Source organism: Barbatula barbatula (assembly GCF_947034865.1).
Source record: "Barbatula barbatula genome assembly, chromosome: 20".
Lineage (NCBI taxonomy): Eukaryota > Metazoa > Chordata > Actinopteri > Cypriniformes > Nemacheilidae > Barbatula > Barbatula barbatula.
The window spans coordinates 19,916,003-19,941,008 of NC_136783.1; the positions used below are offsets into that span (position 1 = coordinate 19,916,003).

The window sequence follows — 25,006 nt, forward strand, 5'->3', positions numbered from 1 at the left end:
CCTTAAGCAGTTCATTAAGAGGCCGACACAACTTTGAGAAGTCCTTCACAAAGCGGCGGTAATATCCACAGAATCCCAAAAACGCTCGAAGCTCTTTCACGGTTTGAGGTTTGGGCCAGGAAACAACAGCCTCAATCTTTGAAGGGTCAGTAGATATTCCATCCTGCGAAACGATATGCCCCACATAGTTCACAGACGTCCTGCCGAATTGACACTTATCGAGGGAGATCTTCAGCCCTTCCTCCCTCAACCTATCCAGAACCTTCAACAGCCGCTGTTGGTGCTCTTCAAGAGTCCGCCCAAAAACGATTAGGTCATCTAAGTACACCAGCACCTCCAAGAAGTTCATGTCTCCAACAGTTCTCTCCATGACCCTCTGGAAAGTAGCAGGTGCTCCACAGATACCCTGGGGCATACGCTCAAATTCATAAAATCCCAAAGGGCAGATGAATGCGGTCTTTTCCTTGTCGGTGTCACCCATTGGTATTTGATAATATCCACTTCTCAGATCTAAAACCGTAAACCATTTACTCCCAGAAAGGCTGTGAAGAGCATCTTCAATTCGGGGTACAGTATATTGATCTGGTATGGTCCGTTGGTTGAGCGTCCGATAGTCCACACACATTCTGACCTTCCCTGACTTTTTACGCACCACTACAATGGGTGAAGCGTAGGGGCTTCGGGACTCTGAAATAATGCCAGCACTCTTAAGCTCTTGTAGATGCTGCCTCACATCCTCCCAATCAGCTGGGGCGAGCCGTCGAGATCTCTCTCTGAAATTCCCAAAAATAAGGCATATATAACAAAAATAAAAGAGTCCCTACAGTAAGAATACACATGAAAGCACAGATTTTAAAGTTAAACAGTTGGATTTGTGTGTCAATTCCACTATAGCACACACATATTACACACAGTTTTAGATTATTTACTTGAGAAGTAACTGATGAAATGACATAATACTAAGAGTAATAAAGCCTTCACTAATTTAGTAATTAAATTACAGTAACTAATTACTTAGTAACTAGTTACACTCAACACTGCTGATGATAGTAAATATATAAATCATTTTGGTAGATTTATAGAATACCAGAGGGCCAAGCAACGTTAAATAATTAAAGTGAAAGGCTGCCAGCCATTTACGTCCGAGAGCCCATAGATGCTTCTACTTGCATGCTGGACTGTAATTTGCAGAAAGTGTTCGTTGAGTGTTCAGATCCGTTGGAGGCGGCGTTATTTGAATCGTCCCGTATCTTCATGTTAAATCACTTCTGCAGCGAGAAAACCTTTATAACATGTTCTCAACAAGACTCTGGATGCTCTGTTGAATGTGTTCTCACTGAGAGAGCCTTGCAAGGTGGGTTACAGCTAAACCGGCATCTGATTCTAAGAGATCCGGCTGTTCTGCTAGAGCTCCTGTAGCTGTATCTTACACAAAGGTGGCAGCAAAACAAAAAGTACAAGCCAAAACACAACATACAGTAAATGGTGCACTCTTTTAAGTATCAAATGGAGAAAAACTAACTTGGGAACATTTACATTTAGACATTTAGCAGACGCTTTTATCCAAAGGGTATTCTGGGAATGTTAAACGCAACGCATGACAGAAGTTTTACGTCCTGTTATTTACCGGACAATTCATTTTTTGCATTTCACATGCAGTTTGACACGGAAGTATCAGAAGATGGAAGTGACATTGGTTGCGAACACAATATTTTGAAAAACCTAAAACCGTTTTCTCCCCTTTAACTTCTGACGTATGGACCAATGCAAGTCACCAACGGGGACCAACGGTTATCTGTTACCAACAATTCTCATAATATCTTCTTTTGTGTTTTGCATAAGAAAGAAAGTCATACAGGTTTGAAACGTCAAGAGGGGGTGAACTATTCCTTTCATGCATTTGAACAATTGTTTTATTTTTTTTGTCCTTTTTCTCTGTTTTTTATTTCAAGAGAAACACCTTGATATTTAATGAAACACAACTGAGAACTCTCCTGAACTACTGTATAAAAGAGCAATAAAATGTTCATCGGGCTTGACTTTTAGAGACTCTGATTTATTTATGGGCACACGGAGCTTTCATACGTAACACGGTCGTCTGTTCGGCGGCTGTTTTTACCCGCATATAGCGTCTGCGTCTATATCTGTGTGTTCAGCCACTGTGGCGACTCAATTACTTTCAGACTTCAGACTGTCCGAGGCCGTGGGCTTCTGTGGGCTGGGCCGAGTAACAGCTTGTCTGAAGGTTTGTTTATGAAGCAACACAGCTTCACAAAATGTAATTTAGTGACGCCAGCTGAAAGGCATTAGTGCGATGATACCTATACATATTCACCGGAGATAAACGGAAGGAAAATAGCATTTGAGTTTTCATCTGTACTGCGAGAAATGAAGATGCGAGGTCAGGGAGAAATCTCTCTTGGGTTGAATCTCAGTAAAACCTGAAGTTGTTTGGAGCTCGGTAAGAGCACATTGTGTTAGCTCATTCTTGCTGTGACCTGCACATCTGTGAATGTGCTTTTGGCGAGTAAGATCCGCACCCTCCTTTTGCGATTAAAGAGCTTGATTCTGTGAGGGAGGCTGATCAAATATTGATAGGGCGGTCCGGTGGAGCTTGTCCCTAAATCGTTAACATTTAATCGGGTTTATCACAGCTTTCGATATAAGATCCTTGATCAAGTCGCCCGATTTCTCCCGAACCGAGCTCTGGGGTGTCACTTTGGATTACGGTGTTCCCTTCAGCTGATTTATTCAGGCAATAACGTTGATGGTTTGGCCCGAGCGATGCTGGAGATTGAAGTTCAGAAATCCCAGTTGTTTTAAATTTGTTTGGAGCTGAGATGATTAAAATGACCTTTTTATGGAAGTCCTCACTGTGTTACGCTACACGGATGGCTGTCGAGAGTTTTGTGTTTAGCTTTTATAGCTCAAGAGACTTAAAGGGATAGTTCATCCAAAAATCTTTCTTCCGCAGAACGCAGAAGAAGATATTTTGAAGCATGTTGTTAACTGGCACACATTTACTTGCATTGGCTTTGTGTCCATACAATTCTGTTCGGTTACCAACTTTCTTCAAAATATCTTCTTTTGTGTTCTGTTGTTCATCCAAAAATTGAATTTCTTTCATCACTCATTCTCCCTCATGTCATTCCAAATCCGTATGACTTTCTTTCTTGGGAGATATTTTGAGAAATGTCTCTGATGTTTCCTCAAAATATTCTGCAGAACAAAGAAAGTCATACTGGTGAGTAAATGAAAAAATTATCTTCACCATCCCTATGAAGTATCCCTTTAATGTCATTCTTGTCTCTTAAAGAGATCTCTTACTTCTTCTTCTGAACCTGGGAGCGTTGGCAGAGGTCAACATCCATTTGTCTCTGTACAGTATGGTTGTTGCTATGCAGACAGCTCAATGCATCTGTCTAATCGTTTTGAGAGGGTCGATGGTCTCAGTCTGGATCTGTTTTACACAAATGAACCTGACCGCAGCATTTCCGCTCATCCGGTCTCAGCCCCGCTGTGATTGGCTGGGTCGTGCTGATTGATTTGGGCTCTCTGAACACAGGTGCTAAAGGAGATGTGAATCAGTGGAGGGCAAGCAGTTTCATAATTAAATGGCATCATCTTTCTTCTTTTATGATCTCAATCATGTGCGCCGGGTCTTTTACGTCAGCTAATGTTGCATGGAGATGATGTGATTTAGCCAAATTGGTCTGTCTTTCTGTTCACTTAAGCAGGTAGATGAGGATGGGAAAGTCTTCCGACAAATCCTCAGGAAAATGAACCGTGGGTTTATTACTTATTGCCAGTGTTGCCGACTTGGCGACTTTGTCACTACATTTTGCGACTTTCCAGACACCTTTAGCGACATATTTTTCAAAAAGCAAATCTAGCAACTTTCTTAATAAGTGACCTAGCCATACATTCTGCTTCACCTCTACTGCCCCGCGAGAGCGATCGTTTTTGCTTTCCCAGTGCAGGACCGCATCTCTCGGTGTGTACTCTGTTCAGCGAGCAAACTGTTCTCGGTTGTCTACATGGACAATTTTTATATTTATATATTGTTTATATATAGTTTAACATTACTTCCTTCCTTTCCTATCTCCGTACAGTCGAAAAAGCATTTCACTGTCGTATGTATGGTTCTGTATGTGACCAACAAACTTAAAACTTAAATCAAAGTGACTGCTGGTGTATCAATAAATGAATCAATCAAAATGTTTTTATAAAGCACAATAAAAACAACAGTAGTTGACCACTGTGCTTGTTGACCACAAACCTTGCTTAAACGATACGAATAAATGACAAACAGTTTGGACCGCAATGCACTAAAAAGGAGAAAATCCTAAAACATAAGTGGTCGAGTTCACTCACTCAATAAGCAAATGAGAACCTATTTATTGTGCATTCGGGTGCATTATGTTTTATTAGAATACTGTATATGACAACTCGGAGAGAAGAAACACGAAGCTCTTAAGCTAATAACTGTGTGACGTCATCGTGCAACTTTTCAGGCAGGCTTTAACTACTTTCCATTGAAAATATTTGGCAACTCAGCTTTTTGCTAGAAATGTCTGCCAATAATCAGGATCAGTCATTTTTCACATTATCGGCCGATAGTTTAATAACAGCAGATGATCAGGGCCGATACAACCTATCAATAAAAAGAGGACAGGAAATTATTTTAAGAAACATCAGCAGTTAGATGTACAATATTAATAGTCATTATATGAATCAGTAACGTTAACATATATTCATTTAGATATTCATCTTCAGAATCGGCATAATATTACTCAGAGTAAACGGCTGTCGGTGGAGACATGGAGCGCTTTTCCACCATCGCACCGAACCGTTCTAAGCACCGTCTGAAACGGTTAGTTATGTTTCCACGTGAGCCTGACTCGACACGGCGCGATTTCAAACTGTTCTCGGTTGTCTAATAACTCAGTCTCTAAACATTTCCATTATCAGCCCTGGATTATCAGGTGGAAAAAGTAAACCATTTACGTACCGGCTGGCATGGATCGGCACGGAGTGGAAGGATTAAGCAACGAGAACGATTCATCGTGATGGTGGAAAAGCGCTCATTTTGTGTCGGTGCATCTCTACTTTTTACAAAAAAAGGAGAAAATACCATAGTTAAACTGCAGTAAGTACTTCAAAGTATGCAGTTGTAGATGATTTTCAGGTGATGTAAACTGAAGCTTGCACTAAATAAAGTCATCTTTTTGTGGGCAGAATTTTAGCCTTATGTTTCTCTTTTTGTAATAATCAATACTTAAAAGCTAGCTTTGACCGGCAAACTTTGTATTTGTTGTTAAGAAAAGGAATGTAAATGTATTAGTGGGTCTGTACTGTAAAGAGAAGCTGTTTTGTCAGTTGAGATTCATGGGGGTAGACAACCTGAATGTATCTAATGGAGCATTTAACTGAATTTCCAAAGATGAAGATAAAATAGATCATTTAAAAGAGATTTTTGACTGCACTTTAGTGTTGCAGTTGAATAATATACGAACTCTACACTAATATGAAAACTATTGGCATTAAATTGAAGTTTCATTGCTCTTTGTGGTCAAACACTGATGTTAGGGAATGGGTTCTGGCTCTAATTCAGCGTTTCACTTTATCCCTCTGAGTTTCTGGTCCCTTTCTTCCACACCCCGATCATTTCAGTGTGGATGTTGTATTGTGGATAGAAAATGGGCCTTCGCTCAACTGCTTTAACAAATTGGGAAGAATGCGTTTCGATTGAAAATCCATAGGATTTGAATTAAGAGGTTGAGCAAAACCTGATAATATTGTATTAGGGGTCGTCCACATTTTTGGCCACGTGCTGTATTGTAGCTTAGACACACGCTGAGGACGAGGTACATTCGGATCAATAGTCAGATCGATGTTCTGCAGAGGTTCAGTGTTTTCCTGAATGCATCAGGTTTAACCCAAGCTGATTGGCTATAGTATTTAGCCTCATCTGTGATTCGCCATTTCAAATAGCCAATAGTCTCATTGACCGCTGTCTCCTCATCGGGCCTGGAGAGCAGTGCAGGAAGAAATGAGAGATGGATGGATGGATGGAGAGACATTATGAGATGATAGTAAAGACATGAGAGACATGAGAAACGCAAAATCGAAGAAATCTAAACTTTCTTAGTCTCTTTAGACAAAAAGACAGTTCTATAAATTCTGAATATTACTGCATACTTTACAAAAATATACATGGTAGGTTCTGTCGGACTAGTTGTCACTAATGATCCTTAATACATCAGAGATCAGGGTGAACAGTGAGGAGCTTTCTAGAAACCTGCCAGTGATCTCTAATATACTTTTAGGAAGCATTATTTTTAACAAGCGAAAAGAGCATCAATTGCTCGATTCAATTACTGTTTACTGAAATGTTGTAAGGGTTTAAAACAGAGAATGGTAATTGTAAGTTTTATTATCAGAATGAGTTTTTAGCTCTAATGCACTGGGTCAACATATTTTCACATTTTGTTTTACGACATACAGTAAATAAGGTTTTTATCAAGTTGCTGCATGGGACTATGGATATTAAACCTCTTCACACATAAAAATTTAAAAAATACTGCCACATGTTTTATTGTAGTTACGCTTCAAAATTCAATAGAAGAATGTTGGTAACCAAACAACATCTTATACGTATATAAACAGGTCATATACAGGTTTTAAAGTCCCCGTGAACCGGAAGTTGGGATAGTTTTTACTTCCGTATTTTGAAATGGACTTTCTAATAAGAATGGGCGTGGCTTTCGTCTTTCTCTGTGATTTGATTGAACATATAAAAACAGCCGTTTCATTTTGAATGGAACTGGCAGCATACTGACAGTTTAAGGGGAGGAGTTAACGGATGCTCCGCCCGAGCCGTCAAACATACGTCATTTAAGATGGATAGTCATTACAGGATGAAAGTGCATTTCCAGATTTAATCTAAAGATTATGAGAGCACAAAAATTCTTAAAATACTATCACCCACATTATGATAAACTATTGACAATAAACGCTACAATATTTCATGAAAATATTGGCGTTGTAATTTTTTATTTCACTGGGACTTTAAATAACACGAGGGCGATTAAATGATGACACAATTTATAATTAAATGGTATGGTTACTATTGTCTATTGTACTACTGCTGTCTCTCACCATTGTGTGATGTTATTTGTGATATTTACACCCAGAGACCCGGAGCAAATGTGCTATAATTTTCTTCAGATGAAGTGTCTATATGACAAACAACCCAATAAGAATAAGCCAACCGTCCAGTGTCATTGTGTGGATATTAAACTTTCTCTCTGTGTCCACATTGAAGGATGTACTGCTGGAGTTTCTACTGTCTAAGGTGCAGTCAAGAGAGCTGAGATTCCGCTCAGGTAATGAGAGAGCATTATGGGCCGCAGGAAGTTGGCATTCATGGCGTCGCTTTTCACGCGGCACTCTCTTCATTACCGATAGCATCTGATACAGTTAGTGTCGTGTGTTGTTGTTGCCGTTACACCCTGTCTGTGTCACTGAACGTCTGTGAGATTTCATTTCAAAGCGACTGATGCACACAGACAGAAGCTGTAAATAAAGAGCGTAAATACATGAGCCTGGCCCGCTTTGGCCCTGAGAGGGACAAACTGCACAGGCTTAATCACCGTTGACAGTCTGTTATCCTGCAGCGACATGCATGTGGCGTGCCTGTTCGTGTGTGTGTCTTTATTGTTGCTTCAAAGTATGGGTGGGTGGTACAGTATGATTACAATTGTGTGATGATATGAGTCACATATATCACATCAATGTAGATTTCATTATGTACTTATTTTCTTGCTGTAAATGGATCTTGAAGATGCCATGCGTCATTTTTTTGGATGATCTATTGAGAGAAATGCGCTATATAATACGTCTTGAGAGGTATATAAAGACCTTGAATAATGAAGCCTTATGGTTTTTTACCTAATACTGTGTTCACACCAAACGCGAATTAAGCGGTTGGCGCGAGTAAATTAGTTACGAAGTCAAACTGCTCTACAGAGCGTGTTTTGTAAATACATTATCTCCTTCGTCAATGAAGCGAAACGGGACGACATCTTTGTCCTGTGCCAGCCACCGTAGTGCTTCGAAAGGGAGGGGTGAGCGGTTGAGTGATGCCGCTTGATTTCATACACTGGACCTTTAAAATATATTTTTTAAATGAAGTAATATTGTCTGTAATTTATTTGTTTATAGATATTTCCTCCATAATTTGTTTCACGTTTGATGTGAATAGGGCCTGTCATTAAATTATTTGAGAAATCTTCATTTTTGTATTTAAATGGTTACACTTATGGATGTATTTGTTAACATTAGTAAATATGTTAGCTGACTTGACCTAACAATAAACCTAACTTCTACAACATTTAGTTCATGTTCAATTCAGCATAATACATTACAATAATACAATGTTATTTAAACTAAAATAAAATTCAATGTTGCATCTGTAGTTATTTCACAATGAACAATTGTATTGGCATAACTAACATGAACAAAGATAAATAAATGCTTAAAGACTCATTGTTAGTGCATACTGTATGAGCTAATGCATTTACTGTTAACAAATACAAACGTATTGCAAATTGTTAACATTTAAATGAAATAATCCTTACACAATCCCAACATGAAAGCTTTTACAGTGGATTATTTGGATCAAAGAGATGAGTTTGCTGAACTCTAATCCATCTATCAGCAACATATTTTTGTTTTAGCATCAGAGAGCGTCATTTGCAGTAAACATAGAGCAGAAAAGGGATTGCTCATTCTCTGAGACACAGAGAACAGTAAACCTTTGTTCATTCTGAGTCCTGTTTTATAAAGCTCCGAACATTATTATTCATCTTTAGCATCCACATTGTAATTTACTTTCTGCAAAAGGCTGTTTTCCTGCTTAAAACAGTGATGGGTAATGTTGGACGGGACATGATTTTATCAGTATTTGTTTAGATCGTGATCAGTCGGGAGTCTGCACACGTTTAATACGTTAATGCTTTTATTATTGCTCATAGTGACTCGGGTTAGTATTAAAGTAATAAACGTGTTTCTCTACAGACATGATAATGGATCATGTCATAAAATGGATAAAAAATCTGATAGACTTACAGTGTCACCCAAGCTTTATCTAAAGACTAGAAAAGCATACAAATTTGGGGCAATAAGGCAAACAAACAACCAGATCCCAATCCTTTAGAATGAATTCCTGCTCTGTCATAAATTAATCCTTGTATTTGTTAACATTACTAAAAGCACAAGCTGTTCACGTTAGTTTGTTGTGCATTAGCTAATATTAACAGATAAAACTTCTGATGCATAAGTAAATGCTGAAATTAACATGAGTAGTATTGTTCAATGTTAGCTAATGCATTACTAATGTTAATACATTTTATCTTATAGTACCATTACCATTCTTTGTATTGTGTAATATCGCTGGAGCATCACTATGTCTCTGATACGCGGTTGAATGAGTTCAGCACATGAGTGTTTTTTGCGCCTGAGGCGCTGCAGTAAATGCAGTACTTGACCAATCTCACAGGTTTACACTGCATGTTTTCAAAGAGCTCTTAAAGGGACAGCGCAACTAAAAATGCGGGGTTTTAAAGGGACAGCACGCCTAAAATGCTATTTACTCCTGTCATTGCAAACCTGTGTTATATGCTCTCATTCAACTTGTGTCTTTCTGGGTCTCTTTTCCCATATACTGTAAGAAAAGTGCATCAGAAATGTGTCTCTGAAGCCCCAAATGGGCCCCATACAATTGAATACGATAACTGATATGACTTACACACTATATTCCCAGACTTGTGTTAGGATCGACGCGAGGGTGAGTCAGTGATGACAGAACTCATTTTTGGGTGAGCTGTTCCTTTAGGAGGTTGTGTTACGGTATAAGAGGCAATTACTGTAACATATGTGCTGCACTGATTTATCTGGTTGCACACAAAAAGGGTGATGTGATGGCCCTCCCTCCCTCGCTCCCTCTCTCTCTCTCTCTCTCTCTCTCTCTCTCTCTCTCTCTCTGTGATGGAGTCTGAATGGCTGCTCTTTGAGTGCCTGTATGCTGGATGATCTTTCATTTCCTCCTCTATGTAATCCAGTGCAGGCCCGTGTGTGTGTGTGCCCATGTGGCCCGTTGAAGGAGTCCCACAGGATTAACCCACATATCTCTCGACTTGCCCACAGTAACATGCAGCACAGCGTAACAGATGAATGCGCATGCATGTGAGAAACATTCATAAATCACAGCTACAGTGTCTCGACTAAAAATAGAAATTACAAGGTACTATAGGTTATATCTCTTATCATATCACCACAGTGTACACAATGCTATCCATCCATCCATAATCACATCCAGAATAAAAGTTTGTGTACTGTGCAAATTTAGTATTTATTTATTTACAAATAATTGTAATTATGTATAAAAATTTGTTTTTATATTTTTCTTAAATATGTGCATGTATGTGTATATATTTACACAGACATATATTATATCTTATCTTATCTATATCTGTCTATCTATCTGCTTTTGACCAGGTCTGTCAAACGATTCATCACAGCCAGAATAAAAGTTTGTGTACTGTGCATATTAATAGTGTAGCCTATTTATCAACACAAAAACATACACATACATGTACATGTATATATATATATATATATATAGGAAATATTTTGATTTATTATTTACCAATAATCTAAATTATATTTACATTACATTTATATATTTTTTTCTTAAATTCGTGCATGTATGTGTATACAAAATGAATTTGCACAGTACACAGACATATTTTATGTAAACACAAACTTTTATTTTGGATGTGATTAATCTCGATTAATCGTTTTTAAACTTTTTTCATCCTTTCTTTGTATCCGCCATTCTATCTGTCGTTCTTTCTATCACTTCTTCTATTTTTCTATCAAATGTTTTTCCATCTTATCATGTTGTTTATCTGTCGATCTGTATTTGGTTTTGCAGCAAAACATTTTAAATTTCAGTTATTTAAATGTCAGAGCTGATTGAAAAAGTAAAACTAAATGTTGGGAGCGTATATGCAGGCTGATGGGAATCCGTCGGTCAGGGATGTGATGTGGAGGCAGTGTCGAGTGGGTGTGTCTTAATGAGTTAATGAGCGTTGACATTTCCTGTCTCAGCATGAGTACCTGTGCCCAATGGGCTGTCAGCGGGGAAGGAAGCGTCCTGCCGTGACGTGAGTGGCAAGCATACGCATGTGGCTGTTTGTGTCAACAGACGTATGGATGTACTGGCAGAACGGAGAAAGAGAGTGGACGTCGAGTACGGGCATGTGGTTGCACCTGTGCCCCAGTGTGGAGGGGATCAAATATGTGGAGCTTTACGCTCTCTCTGGTGCCCTCCTCAGGGAAAACGGGGGAACCGCGGTGAGGCAGAGCTCGGGTTTCCTTGTGTCAGTTCATTGAACACACTTTCATTCTTTAATACGGCTGTTAGACCTAGAATTAGATTTTATCTCGTAAAATGTAATGTTCTCTTCTCCACAATGAAATAGCTGCCACTTTAAGGCGTCCACTCACTTAAAAATAATGATATGGCATCGAAGAACCCTTTGAAGCACCTTTATTTTTAAGTCTTTTTTTATTGTATGTTTTACCCCCAATTATATTGTAAGAAACAATTAAAGCGATTGTATCTGTGATTTTTCTTTGGACGTATGTTATCAGTAGTATAGTCAAAGACCACTGTCTTTGTAAACGTAACATTCACATGGGATAACACGGTGAGATGTAACACGTCACATGGTACACATCGTTACACTGTGTCCCTGGAGTGTACATGCATACACGTGAACACACACCTGTTGTGTCATATGACCACCGCTCAGGGTGAAGCGCATGTGTCTGGTCAGAAAGTAAGTCAGCAGAACTTACTGTGCGGATCAATCCACTGACCTTTTTCCTCCTGTAACCTGCGGAGCGACGCCTTCGATTATTCTAGCAATGAAAGGGCAGGTGTACTGTTCTAGAGACGGGTTGTGGTTGGTTATTGTTTTCAAGGTAGATTAAATAAGCAGTAAGAAAACTTGATCGTTTGTTTTACAAGACCACCCCACATGAAAAAATACTGTAATATTTACCAATAGTACAAATTTGTACATTGTAGTATGCCGTAGTGTAATGTAGTCATTACTGCAGTGGTCTCTAGTATATTCTATAGTATTAAAGGGATGGTTCCCCAAAAATGTAAATTCTTTCATCATTTACTCGCCAAAACCTGTATGACTTTCCTTGTTCTGCAAACACAGAAAGGTTATTTCGTAGAATGTTGGTGTCTAAACAATGTTGGTTCCCATATAATTCCACTGTATGAACACAAAACCACTAATACATTTCTCAAATTATCTTCTTTGTGTTGCAAGTTATATACAGATTTTGAAAGAAACTGGTGAATAAATGATGAATGGTTTGTATTTTTCAACTGTAGTGAATCGATAAACGGTAGATAGTGAAGTTTACTCTAATATTCACTGTGCTCAAAAACACTATAGTGTTTTATCTACATATATATTACTATGTGTACGATTTTTACTACATTTCACTCTTGTACACTAAAGTGTACACTACCTTTGTGAGCTGCGTCTCTTTCATTCATGAAAAACATTCATGCGACTCAGATAAAAATGACTGGAATATTTCACAATTGTTCAATAAGATTAAATGTAAAAATAAAAGTGCATTTGTCGGTTGTTTATCTTATTTGAATGCACCATAAACATCCCTGATTATTGTCATTTTCTGTCGGTCCGGTGACTTTTTATAACTATGATGTAGAAGCAAGAGATGGCAAGAGGCCATTATGACAAATATAAGACTTTGTCTCTTGTTATTTTACTTTTACAGAGATTAGCTGATATAAGGTGCTGAACTGTAGATGGCTCTGTTTGTTCAGAAAGAATGTCATCCCTGAGCAGAGCAGTCATGAAACAAAAAGGTTAAACCTTCTGTTCTGTTATTCTCATTTAAATGTCGAACCGCAAAACAGAATTTAAACTTAACAGGAAATACTTTTCCATTTGGCATTCGGATGGTTTTGTGTGTGTGTGTCCTGGTTGTCCATGTGCATTGGTTTAATGTTATATGACTATTATTATTAAGCACTATCAATGACGAACACTGTGAGCCATGAGATGACTTCCTTTATACTCTCATTCAGCTGTCCTTCAAGTATTTTCATTTTCATATCGCTTATTGCTCCCCGAACTCTTTGTAAGTCTAAATGTAAAATGTAAATGTCCGTTATGTAAATCCTTCGCATTGTAAGGCTGACACGAGTGCTGTCTCGAGCCACTTGGATGTCGCTATGAAACCCTGCGTGAGAAGCCGAACCATCTGTGAAGATTTCCTCATTTCATTGCTTTTAAAATGTGTGTATATAGATGCCAAGGAAGTGAGACACAATACTTTCCTATCATTCTGTGATAAAAATCAATACGCAGTCAAACTAAAGCCATCCCTGCATAATATTTTTATAGGAAAAATAATCAACCAGACTTAAATCTGAATTCTGCTTTGAGCCGCACAGTTTTACACAAAGTTTTTACGAAAGCCAGTTTCACACCCACAATATCTAAAAGTAAATCTGTAACGTACGAGCATTTCTCCGCCACACGCTACTGAGATTAAATGACTAAACTGCTTCGCTAACACTTTGGCATCCTAGTTTTCATTCTGTCCACCTCGCTCTCTGCGTTTGATATGCTGAGCCTTGGCTTTATTTCTGTAACCGATGACAAAGATGTTTTCGTTTGTTTGGGAGACTGTCTGCAGTCTTTAGGAGGTTGTTCCTACTGTGCGTCTCATGTTCATAATGGTTTGACGCATGCAAAGCAAGGCTATCGAACCAAATTATTTATAAAATTTCGAGATGTAAATGAAAACACATTTCCATCCGTTCAGAGTTTAGGTGTGAGCCAGACCTGACTGCAGATGTTTCATGGGTACCAAAAAAACATGGAGTGAAAATTGCACCCAGACCGAGTCACAGGTTTGCAATTATAGCTAATCCTAATTATCCACATAATGTGAGCAAACAGTTGTTGTTTCTAAAAGATCAGAATATATTTCATTATGTTACAAATCATCTCTTATAGCCTTAAAATTAAAGGATTTTCTATGAATACTAAGCTTTCGTGGTATTGTATTACTGTATATATGATAACTTTTCATCAATGCGAAATATCAGTAAATTGGATGATGATGTTTGAGTTCATATTGAGATCTTCAATAATATTGACTTTAAATTGCAGGTTTAGCTAATCTAAATGCTCAGTTTGTGACATTATTGAGATCTCTCCCGAATGACTTTAATGTCATTGTCTATGAGACATTAAGATATAACACGAGATCTCATCATTTTCTTTCTTATCGGTTGCAGAAACAAAATATGTAAAAATCAAAATGTATTTATGTTTTGGTGGAGAAGGTGGAGAATTGTTCTACATGCAAATAATGTTATTATTTTATATAATTAAATCTTTAATAAGTATACAATAAATAGAACTGTTTATTGTAATATAGTTTGAGGTCCAGCAACTAACATGAAGTGTGACCTGTTATAATAATAAAACTCATGAAGAATGTAGATTTTTATCTCCCAGCGATGATATATTGTGTTGTTATTAAATACTGCCTATGGTGGTGTGATTTACTTTTTTGTTTATGTATTTGAGGATAAAACCCACATTAACACATTAGCACAAATTGCAACATCTACAGTTTTGCCTTTCTCTCCCCGACAGAAACGTTTCCTCTACTTTGTTCCCTATGCTAAAAAACCTTGCATATAACAACACTGACACACAACGTCATATAAAAAGCAGAAAGGCACAGATGGCAGAGCGTTTTTGTGAGCTTTGCACAAGCGTTGAGTGAACGCCGCACCTGTTTATATTTAGCTTCAGCGTGGAGCTCTAGGGGGACGTAGAATGAAAAAGAAAAGGCATCAGTCTCGCATGGCAACCTTTCCTCTTCTCATCCTCTCCCAAGAATTCAGCCTCACCCGCTCTTGCAGTCAAGCAAAGCTGTGCACTTACATTTCATCTGAATTTTGTTTAAAAACACAGCTGGATGTTCACTGCAAAAGCTTTTTTATCCTCTAACCAATAGTTTGGTTTTGGGGATTTTGACCAGATTTAATGAAATGTCTGATCTTGTTATATAAAGATGTTACTTTTGTTCATGTTTACCCACTTTACTGATAACTGTTTGTACCAGGTACATGAATTACACAAGTGATTTGACTTTTAAGAGTTTTGCCGGCTAGATAATAAAATCGATGGAAAATGTCATAGACTATTAAGGAATCGATGCAGGACATCACAGATCATAGAATCTTTCATGTGTGGGCTCTGTGTACCGTCTCCATAAGCTGGTGACATCCATTTTTTCACTTTTGCATTGATGAGGAATATCTGTCAATCATCAGGATGTGCATGTTTGTGTATGCTGGATACATCATTGTTTTAATCTCTCAGTGTTGCACGGATCAGAATTTTATCCAAAGGGGCGTGTAGTGCATGTCAACCACACCTCAGCCAATGAATATAAAGAAATCCTTGTAAGGCAAACAGTCTACTACTACCATATTTGCAAACCTTCTGCCATCACTTTTGCAATCCAGAAGCAACAGGGACATTAAATGGAAAATGCACTCTGATTTATACCTATATTTATAACTTTTGTTTGTTTGTTTATTTATTGTTCGCAAATAATCTTGGAGAGGACTTACTTGGAGAGGATATTTACACTAAGAGCATGCCTTTGTGTTTAAAACAAAGAGTATAAAACAAACATTGGAAAATGATTTGTATACCCATAGCTGTTAAAAAGAGGTTCATTATATTGATGTGTTATTTCCCACTATATTCTGACTGTTCTCAGTGATAAAAGTGTTACTGCCTCACTGCTGTAGTGAGTTTTACCATAAAAATGTAATTGTTTTCCCTTCTAATAACTCTAACAATCCAATCAGGTTTAACTGTTTAATGCGATCTCGTTATCTTTGCATGTAATGTTGTTATAAATAATGGAGCTTGTTCATGGATGTTAGATGTCCTCGCACATCTTTTTATATATATTTCTGATATCTGGCTCATACTCCAACATATGTTTACATTCTCTCTTGACTTGTTAAACACTTGACTTGTTTAAACACAGACAAGTCTCCTTCTCTGAGCTGAATCATCCCTTGTTTTAAATTTGCTTTTCCTCCTGGGCTACATAACTGTCCGTGTTAAACACGGGGGCTTTCAGAAGTCAGCGATGCTTTTGAGAGAAGGTCATAGTCTTGGCCAGAACTCAATTATGCTTGCTTGATCGGCTTGACCAAATCCCTTTTAAATTACAATAGTAGTGTAACTAAGGGAAAGATAAAATGCCACTGAGAGCAAGTTGTGCTCATGTAATCTGTCTATTGATTTATCACCTTGTCAACTTTATCGTGTCATATAATTGGCCGTAATGCACTGTTTTGACATATTCCTTGTTTTTATTATCACTTTCAGAAGAAAGAATGGCTGTGTCTCACGTGCCAGACTCAGCGAGCAATGTCAGGGAGCTTAGGGGATATACCGCCCCCTGTGCCACCAACAGTTGGATCTCCTCGACTAACTGGCCCAGCCAATCGACAAAAGCCGAGAGGACCCAATCAGCAAGCTGCGCTGAGATCTACCGGCCCTCAGCAGCAAAAGCCAGCTGGTGCCCAAGTAAGTGGTCCTTTCTCTCCGGCAAAACAGGGGGCGCCACAGTCCAAAGGCCCCCCACAACAAGTTTCTGCAACCAAAGCTGAGACACAAAAACAAGATCATGGCATTAACAAGAAACAAGCTGTGTTCAAAACAGAAAAAGAGGGAGACGTCAGAGCGTCGTCTAAAAAGGGAACACCAGATAAAAAAGATGAGAAGAGAAGTAGTGGCATGCAGAAATCTAAACAAGATGACGTGAGTGACCCTCCGTGACCCCATCACCCCTGTTTTTGTCTTTCATAACCAATCACTTTAACATTCCCTGATGGGAATGTTATATTTCAAATGACTTACCCGATGTCACCTGTAGTCCAAGTCAGTCTACAGCTAACAATCTCAGTTGCTCACTGTTTCCCATGTCTGATGGTTACAAGTACGCAGTGATGAGTCAACTTCATTTGTAATCATTTTTTCTCATGCCTGGTCTTAACAAGTGCACAGTGATGAGTCAACTACATTTGTAAACCACTTTTTGATCACCCATTACAAAGAAATGGTTTGTGGAGAGAAACGGTTTCATGTTTCCATTTATTGTAGTGTACACTATTTAAATAAGCATTTCATAGTCATTGTTTATAAATGCATGCTGTGTTTATTCAATTATATTTGTCATGTTATATTATTTATAACGTGTACTATTGTGTACTAGGATTTAGTTCAATCAGTTTTGGCCTCATCCTCAGATTTTGCATGCTTGTATAATGTGTTTAAACCCTTGCATATTTCGTATGTTATGCTTCATTATTTTCAAATGCTAGATTTTGATTTTCTGAATTGAATTGTTGTTTATCATATGAGCCACAAACTAATGCAATATTCCCTCTTTTTACAGGATTCCAACAAGTCAAGCACGCAGAGCCTGAGTGATACAGGCTATTCCTCAGATGGAATATCCAGCTCTCAGAGTGAGATTACTGGCTTGATTCGAGAGGACTCCATGAAGCTTAATGAAAGGGGCATCAATGACCAGCGCAGCCCTCCGAGTCCATCAGAATTAACAAAACTGGAAAGTTCAATGCGACCTCTGTTGGAGTCACATACAGCTACTGACCATCATCGTGATGGAAAGGACTCCACAAGACCTCGGTCTCTGACTATAACACAGGATCAGGAATTTGAATCCGATGAAGAAGCGTCAGATGATCTCAGCTGTAAATTGCGACATGACTATGTGGAAGACAGCAGCGAAAGTGGTCTTTCTCCTTTACCGACCAGACAGAAGAAATCACAAAAAGAGCTAAGAGATGAAGAGTTCATGAGGAGACAGATTCTAGAAATGAGTGCAGATGAGGAAGATATGGCAGATTTTGAGGGTCACGCAAAGACAAAACGCACCCATAAACACAGCGGAGAGCTAGGGAAGGAGAGACGTCGCCTCACACAGCAATCGAGCAGCTTTGAAGAAGACACAAAAACCACCGATGCCACGTACTCGAGTGAGGCAGATGATATGATGGCCTCACAAGGTGGCCTGAGAAGATTTAAAACTATAGAGCTAAATAATACAAATAGCTTCAATCGTGACATGGAACTCAGCACAGATCATGACCTCAGGGAGCCTGAGCTTGAGATGGAAAGCCTTACTGGATCACCAGAAGAAAGATCAAGGGGAGAATATTCCTCAACGCTTCCTGCAACCACACCAAGTTATACCTCCGGCACTTCTCCCACCTCTGTGTCATCAATGGAAGATGATAGTGATAGCAGCCCTAGCAGACGACAAAGGCTTGAGGAGGCAAAACAGCAAAGAAAAGCCAGGCATCGATCCCATGGTCCACTATTGCCCACTATTGAGGACTCATCAGAAGAAGATGAACTGCGAGAAGAGGAAGAACTCCTGAGAGAGCAGGAGAAGATGAGAGACCTAGAGCAGCAAAGGATTCGCAGTACAGCCAGAAAAACTAAAAGAGACAAGGAAGAACTGAGGGCACAAAGACGCAGAGAGAGATCAAAAACGCCTCCTAGTAACCTATCACCTATTGAAGATGCATCCCCAACTGAGGAGCTCAGACAAGCTGCTGAAATGGAAGAGCTTCATAGATCATCCTGCTCAGAATACTCTCCCTCCATGGATTCAGAGGCAGAAGGATTTGAAATGGGTTCAAAGCTATATAAATCTGGAAGTGAATACAATTTACCTACATTTATGTCATTGTACTCCCCAACAGAGAAAACATCTGCTGTGTCACCGTCAGCACCAGACAAATCATTAAAAAGTGCTGAAGAAGTTTATGAGGAAATGATGCGAAAGGCAGAACTGATGCAGAAGCAGCAGCAACGAGCATCTGAAAGACAAGGACAACATGAAAGAGTCCTTCAGCCGGATAGCAAACACCATTTAGATTCTGGAACAGGATCTTTAAGTCCAGGCACAAGTCCAACCCAGGTCTCTGCTCCAGTCCCTTTCTCTGGAAATGAGGGCAGAGGGACACAAAGGGTGCATGGTACTCAAAGTAATTCACAAATAAATCAAAGCAGAATAAGCTCCCAATCCTCCAAAATAGGGCATATAGCTGGTACCCCACAATCCCATGTTAGGCAGCCTGCTCCCACACAGCCTCAAGGAAAACCTGCTGTTCAGGGGACTGAACAGAGTCAAGTACCTGATCCTGGGGCATCCTCCCTAACATCAAAGATGTTCTCATATCTCAAAGGCTCAAGTCCTACCACATCTCCTTCTCCATCTCCCACACAAAGTCCTTCTCGTACCCCTGCACCTACGTCCACAGTGGCACCCACTCAAACTTCACAGATCCATCAAAGAGCTGGAGCTCCACGTCTTGCAAGGCAACAGTCCTCCCAAGAATCCCCTGTTATGGTAATTACATTAGCCTCAGAAACCAGCAGTCATCCCACCAAACCAATGACTGTGAATTCATCCACCTCCCCTTTATCCTCACCAACAAAAGATGGCCAGCAGAAAATGTATCAGACAGAACATATAGCACAATCTCCCACATCTCCACAGAAATATCAATCACCTCAGCATGGTGTGCAGAGGGCACACGCTGCCACTTCAGTTGGTTCCCAAAGCAGTGGTAACATATCTTTGTGTAGAATTTCTACAGTACCTGGCACCTCACGAGTTGTGGAGCATGGAACTATTGCTACTGGTAGTAATATAATGGATCTTAGAGCACCAATGAAGCCTGCCCCAATCATCATGACAGACCAGGGTATGGATTTAACATCACTGGCTTCTGATACACGAAGGTACTCATTTGATGGAGAAAAGCCTCCAAGATGTCATACTGCTGTGCAACCTCTTATTATGAATCTAAATTCTCAAGCACAACCTCAAGTGACGGCGACTACACCAACAACAGTCAGTGTGACTGTGGCAGCGTCAATGTTCATATCACAGCCAATGCAACCAGTTGTTTATGGAGATCCATTGCAAAATAGAGTTGACTTCGGTCAAGGAGCTGGATCTGCAGTTTGTCTCACCCAGACCAGACCACTGATCACAGACCCAACCATTCCAAAAATTGATGCATGTCTGGAAAATCTGGGCATTCAACAACAGCAGCTTCAAAAGCAGCAACAAAAGCTTCAGCAACAACAAGAGCTTCTTGAGCAACAGCTCCAGCATCACCAACAGAATGCTTCTTTTGCCCGGTACAACTTAGCTAATCAAGTCCAACCAATTTTATTAAAGAAGGACTTAGTAGTCAGTCAGAGCATTGGTGGAGGCCCACAAACAGTGGTCAGTTCCATTTCCAAGATATCTCCACTTCCTCCACCACCATTATCATGTTCTTCATCTTGCACTCCTACACTTGGCCATGATATATATGGTGGGGCAGCTTTGGAATTAAAGAACAAGCCCGCTGTAATGAATCTATCCACAGGAAGTCCCCAAGTAATGATGGTACAGTTGGATGAGAGTAATGCTCGGGGAGCTACAGTAACTCAGCTTGTTAAAAAAGAGGAGCCCCAACCATCATTAGAGGTGCTGGATCTTACAGGACAGATTAAACCAGAAAACCAGTTAGCTTGCTGTGATGTTGTCTACAAGTTGCCATTTGCTGGTAGTTGCTCTGGGTCTTTCACTCAGAGAAATAAGCCTACAGATGTAAATTTTTCCACAGAGGCATCCCAAGCCCCTGGGCAACAATCAGCAAATATGCAGGGAGCAGATGAACACAAATCTTTTACCTTGCCTCCTCCAGGACGACTTCCACCATCAATGTCAGAGGAGAATCTAACAAGTTCAGGTCTCCAATATTATCAGAGGACTGACCCTGGGGATCTAGCAGTAGATTTAAGCACCATGAATCAGGCCTATGAAGCAGGATATCTGGGAATGGGTGCCCAGTATGGATCTTACACAGACCTACGCCATCAAGGTGTTGATTCAGCTTCACCACTACCTTTAAGAAGATATGGTTCAATGTCTAATATTAATGCAGAGTATGGCTATCCCTCTCGTGATCTTGGGGTTTTTCAAGAATCCAATCTTGCACAGTACAGTGCCACTACGGCCAGGGAGATTAGTAGAATGTGTGCTGCTCTTAATTCCATGGAGCAGTTTGGTAGCCGTTACACCAGCAATCCTGAGCTTCTGCAATATGGTGCTGGCAGAGGTGGTCCTGTTGGTAGACTTAATCTTCAACAAGGCCTAGCATCTATCAGAGCCAACCTGTTGTATGGTCCTGATAGCAGACCTACAGTGCACAATCAAACACTTACAAATCTAATAAATGCTAGACAAGCTAGTTTAAGGTCATTATATCCCCAAACAGTAAGAACAGCTGATGGCATGATATACTCTACTATCAACACCCCAATAGCCTCCACTCTTCCAATTACAACTCAGCCTGCCCCTGTTCTCAATCCCATGCTAAGGGGAGTATATGGACCATCAAGCAATGTAACTGCTGTTCCATTGGCTACTCTCACCAGGTTGCCTCAAGTAACCCCAAGAATGCCACTTACTTCACAAGGACCTTACAGATATCCTTCACCAAACCATTTCTCAGCAACAGCGCCAGAGACTTCCTTAGTTAATGCACCACCTACTGGTATCTCACAGCAGGATGCTCCAGTTTACCTGGGAAAGCCTGCAACATCTAGCAGTATGTCAACAACGGCATCCCCAAATGCTGGTCTGACCAGTGTTGTCGCTGGTAAATCAGTCGCAAATGAACAGGGTCCTTTGGCTCACATTTCAGCAGCCAGTACCACAACACAACTCCAACCACAGACCCAACCGCAATCATTGGTCAAAGGTCAAGAACAATCCCAAATTCAATGCCAGTCTCAGACACAGTCTCAAACACTGCCACAAAAACAGACACAGAGAGTCTATCCAGATACTGCTGCCAGTACCACTGTAACCACATCTGCCACTACTGAGAAAGAAAAAGAAGAGGAACATATTCGACTGCAACAGGAGCAACTCTTGCATCTAGAGCGAGAACGTGTTGAGTTGGAGAAACTTCGTCAGCTTCGTCTACAAGAGGAATTGGAGAGGGACCGCATAGAGCTCCAGAGGCACAGAGAGAAAGAACACATCCTTATGCAGCGAGAGATACAAGAACTACAGAACATCAAACAGCAGGTTATCCAGCAGCAACAGGCTGAAAGAGAAACACAGTTGGTGATGCAAAGAGAGCAGCTAGCACAGCAGAGGATGCAGCTAGACCAAATTCAGTCCCTGCAACAGCAGCTCCAGCAGCAGCTTGAAGAACAGAAGAGACAAAAGAGAGCTGCCATTGAAGCGGCAGCGACAGAGACTGCAGCTGCTACTGCAGCTACAACGGCTCAAGGTGGCATTCAAGGTGTTATGGTTGGTGGAGCTTCACCTCAAACCATCTCAATTATTTATGATCAAAATGGTAGAATTATTCCACAAGAGGGCCAGAGTGTACAGATCTTACCTTGTGCTGATGGGCAGGTGGTCCAGGCTGTGGTGTCCACTAGGCCTTTGCCCAACTCTGCATCTGAAATGTCTCTAAAGAGTGAAGATCAGGCAGATGGCCGGATTATGAAGAAACAAAACTCAATGCCCCGTTTGAGGAATGGGACGGAGGATGAATCAGTCAGGAGAATTGCAGATAGCAGTGTCCAAACTGATGACGAGGACAATGAGGACAAACTCATGTCTCGCCGCCGTAGAACCAGGCGAATAGCTGATTGCAGTGTTCAGACTGATGAAGAGGACCAGGGTGAGTGGGACAATCAGCCTATACGACGCAGGCGCTCAAGATACTCCAAACACTCTGATTCAAGTTCAGACCCTAAGAGTGATGCGTCTAAAGTTACATCTAGCATTGCCATTCAGACCACCAATGACTTTTCATGCCAGACTGAATCAGAACAGTTAGGCAGAATATCTCCAGCCATACACATTACCATGGCTGAAACATCAAAGGTTGAACTCCTTCACTACATATCTGCACCAGAAAGAACCCATAAAGGTGAGAGTTTGGCCTGTCAAACTGATCCAGAAGCCCAATCGCAGGGAGTGGTTGCTCCTCAGCTCAGTGTTCCAAATACTGTTAGTCCCTATTCCACTAGTTTGCAGTTAGTTGGTGCCTCTCAAACCAAATTTGAAAGAAGAAAGCCAGACCCACTAGATATTGGATATCAGCAGCATGAATCTCCTTCACGTCAGCCACCCAAATCTCCGCAAGTGCTATACTCGCCAGTGTCTCCACTGTCACCCCATCGTATGTTGGAGACTACCTTTACCTCCAGTGAGAAACTTAACAAGGCACATGTAACTCCCCAACAAAAAGCCTTTACTGCAGAGTCACCCCAGAGACATCAGACTGTTCCAAGGCCTATAAAGAACGTTCAGAGGTCCATGTCAGATCCTAAGCCTCTCAGCCCAACATCCGAGGACCCTAGCAAAACCAAGTTCTCCCTATACCAAAACCAAGTCATTCCAGGGAGCCAGGTATGGATACACTTTTGTTATAAGTCTTTGTTAACAATACCTTTTGTGTTGGTTAAAACGGATAGACATTTATCTTTCCAAAGGCACCTTTTTTTCTGGTAGAATTTCTCTGCATAATGCATACCTTTGTAATGGTGTAAATATGAAAAATAGTAGTATCATTAGTATTAAATCTGGAATCTTACCTTCAGTTTTTGTGCTAGGTTTCTAATTTACGCAAAAATGAAAATTCTGCAAAAATGTATTCACCATTTGTGGTTTGATTAGGTGACAGAAAGATAAATGGAAAAGATATAGAGAGAAGTGAAAACTAATATTAAAATGTAGAATAATGTAAACCACTTATCCAAAGGAATAGTTTACCCACAATTAAAAATATGGAACATTAAATGCCCATGTGGATTTAATACACAGTACTTTATGATTCACCTTAAAGTTATAGTTCACCCAAAAAGGAAAATTCTGTCACCATTTACTCACCCTGTATGAGTTTCTTACAGGGTGAGTAAAATACAAAAGATATTTTGAAGAAAGTTTGTAAACGATTAGCACTGGCACCCATTCACTTCTATTATATGGACACAAAACCAATGCAAGTAAACAGTGGCAAGTTAACAACATTCTTCAAAATATCTTCTTTTGTTTTCTGTGGAAAAAAGACCCTAACAAAGCACCCAAGAGTTAAAAGCATGTGTGTTGTTATTGTATTTATGTTTACAACTTGATTGTGAAATCGTGGTTGACCTTATGATTTCACTAGCTTTTTGTATTATATATTTTTTTCTATTTTATTTAGTTATAAATATATATTTTTAACTATGTTTTAGTTTAAAATTTTTACATTTCTTTACTTTTTATATTCTAGCTGATACTGTTGAGTGCAAGGGTCAAAACAAGTCTGTAATAAAGTTCGTTAGAAGGGAAGGAAGGAGGCGGGAACCGGCGAACATTCAAACACTAAAACTTTAATTAAATAAACACGGAAGTAACCGGCAGCCACCTCACGGTAGACTGCCGGCCATAAAACATACACAAACTAAACACATGTTCGGGCCCGGTCCTCTCTCGTCAACAGTCCTGCCGATCGTCCTTTTAAGATCCCGATCTCCTCCGTGATAAGATGCGGGACCGGTGCGTGCACAGCTGCTGCACTTATCACTCACGCCACCGGCCCCGCGTCATGGCTCTCGTCCCGCCTTCCTCACCACAAAGTCATTGTATTAAAACCACATTAGCATTTTGTGTTACAAGGAAAGTAAACGACAACATTTCAATTTTTGATTGAAATATTATTATTACTAAC

At 39.9% G+C, this 25,006-nt stretch overlaps 1 protein-coding gene across 1 annotated transcript in view; it reads left to right on the forward strand.

The window, feature by feature from the left end:
- bsnb (bassoon (presynaptic cytomatrix protein) b) overlaps nt 1–25,006 on the forward strand; it is an 84,478-nt gene that overhangs the window by 45,259 nt on the left and 14,213 nt on the right. The window contains exons 4-5 of the mRNA XM_079482913.1: nt 16,560–16,994; nt 17,632–23,703. Of these exons, the coding sequence (XP_079339039.1) occupies nt 16,560–16,994; nt 17,632–23,703 (6,507 nt within the window). The remainder of the gene's footprint in view (nt 1–16,559; nt 16,995–17,631; nt 23,704–25,006) is intronic.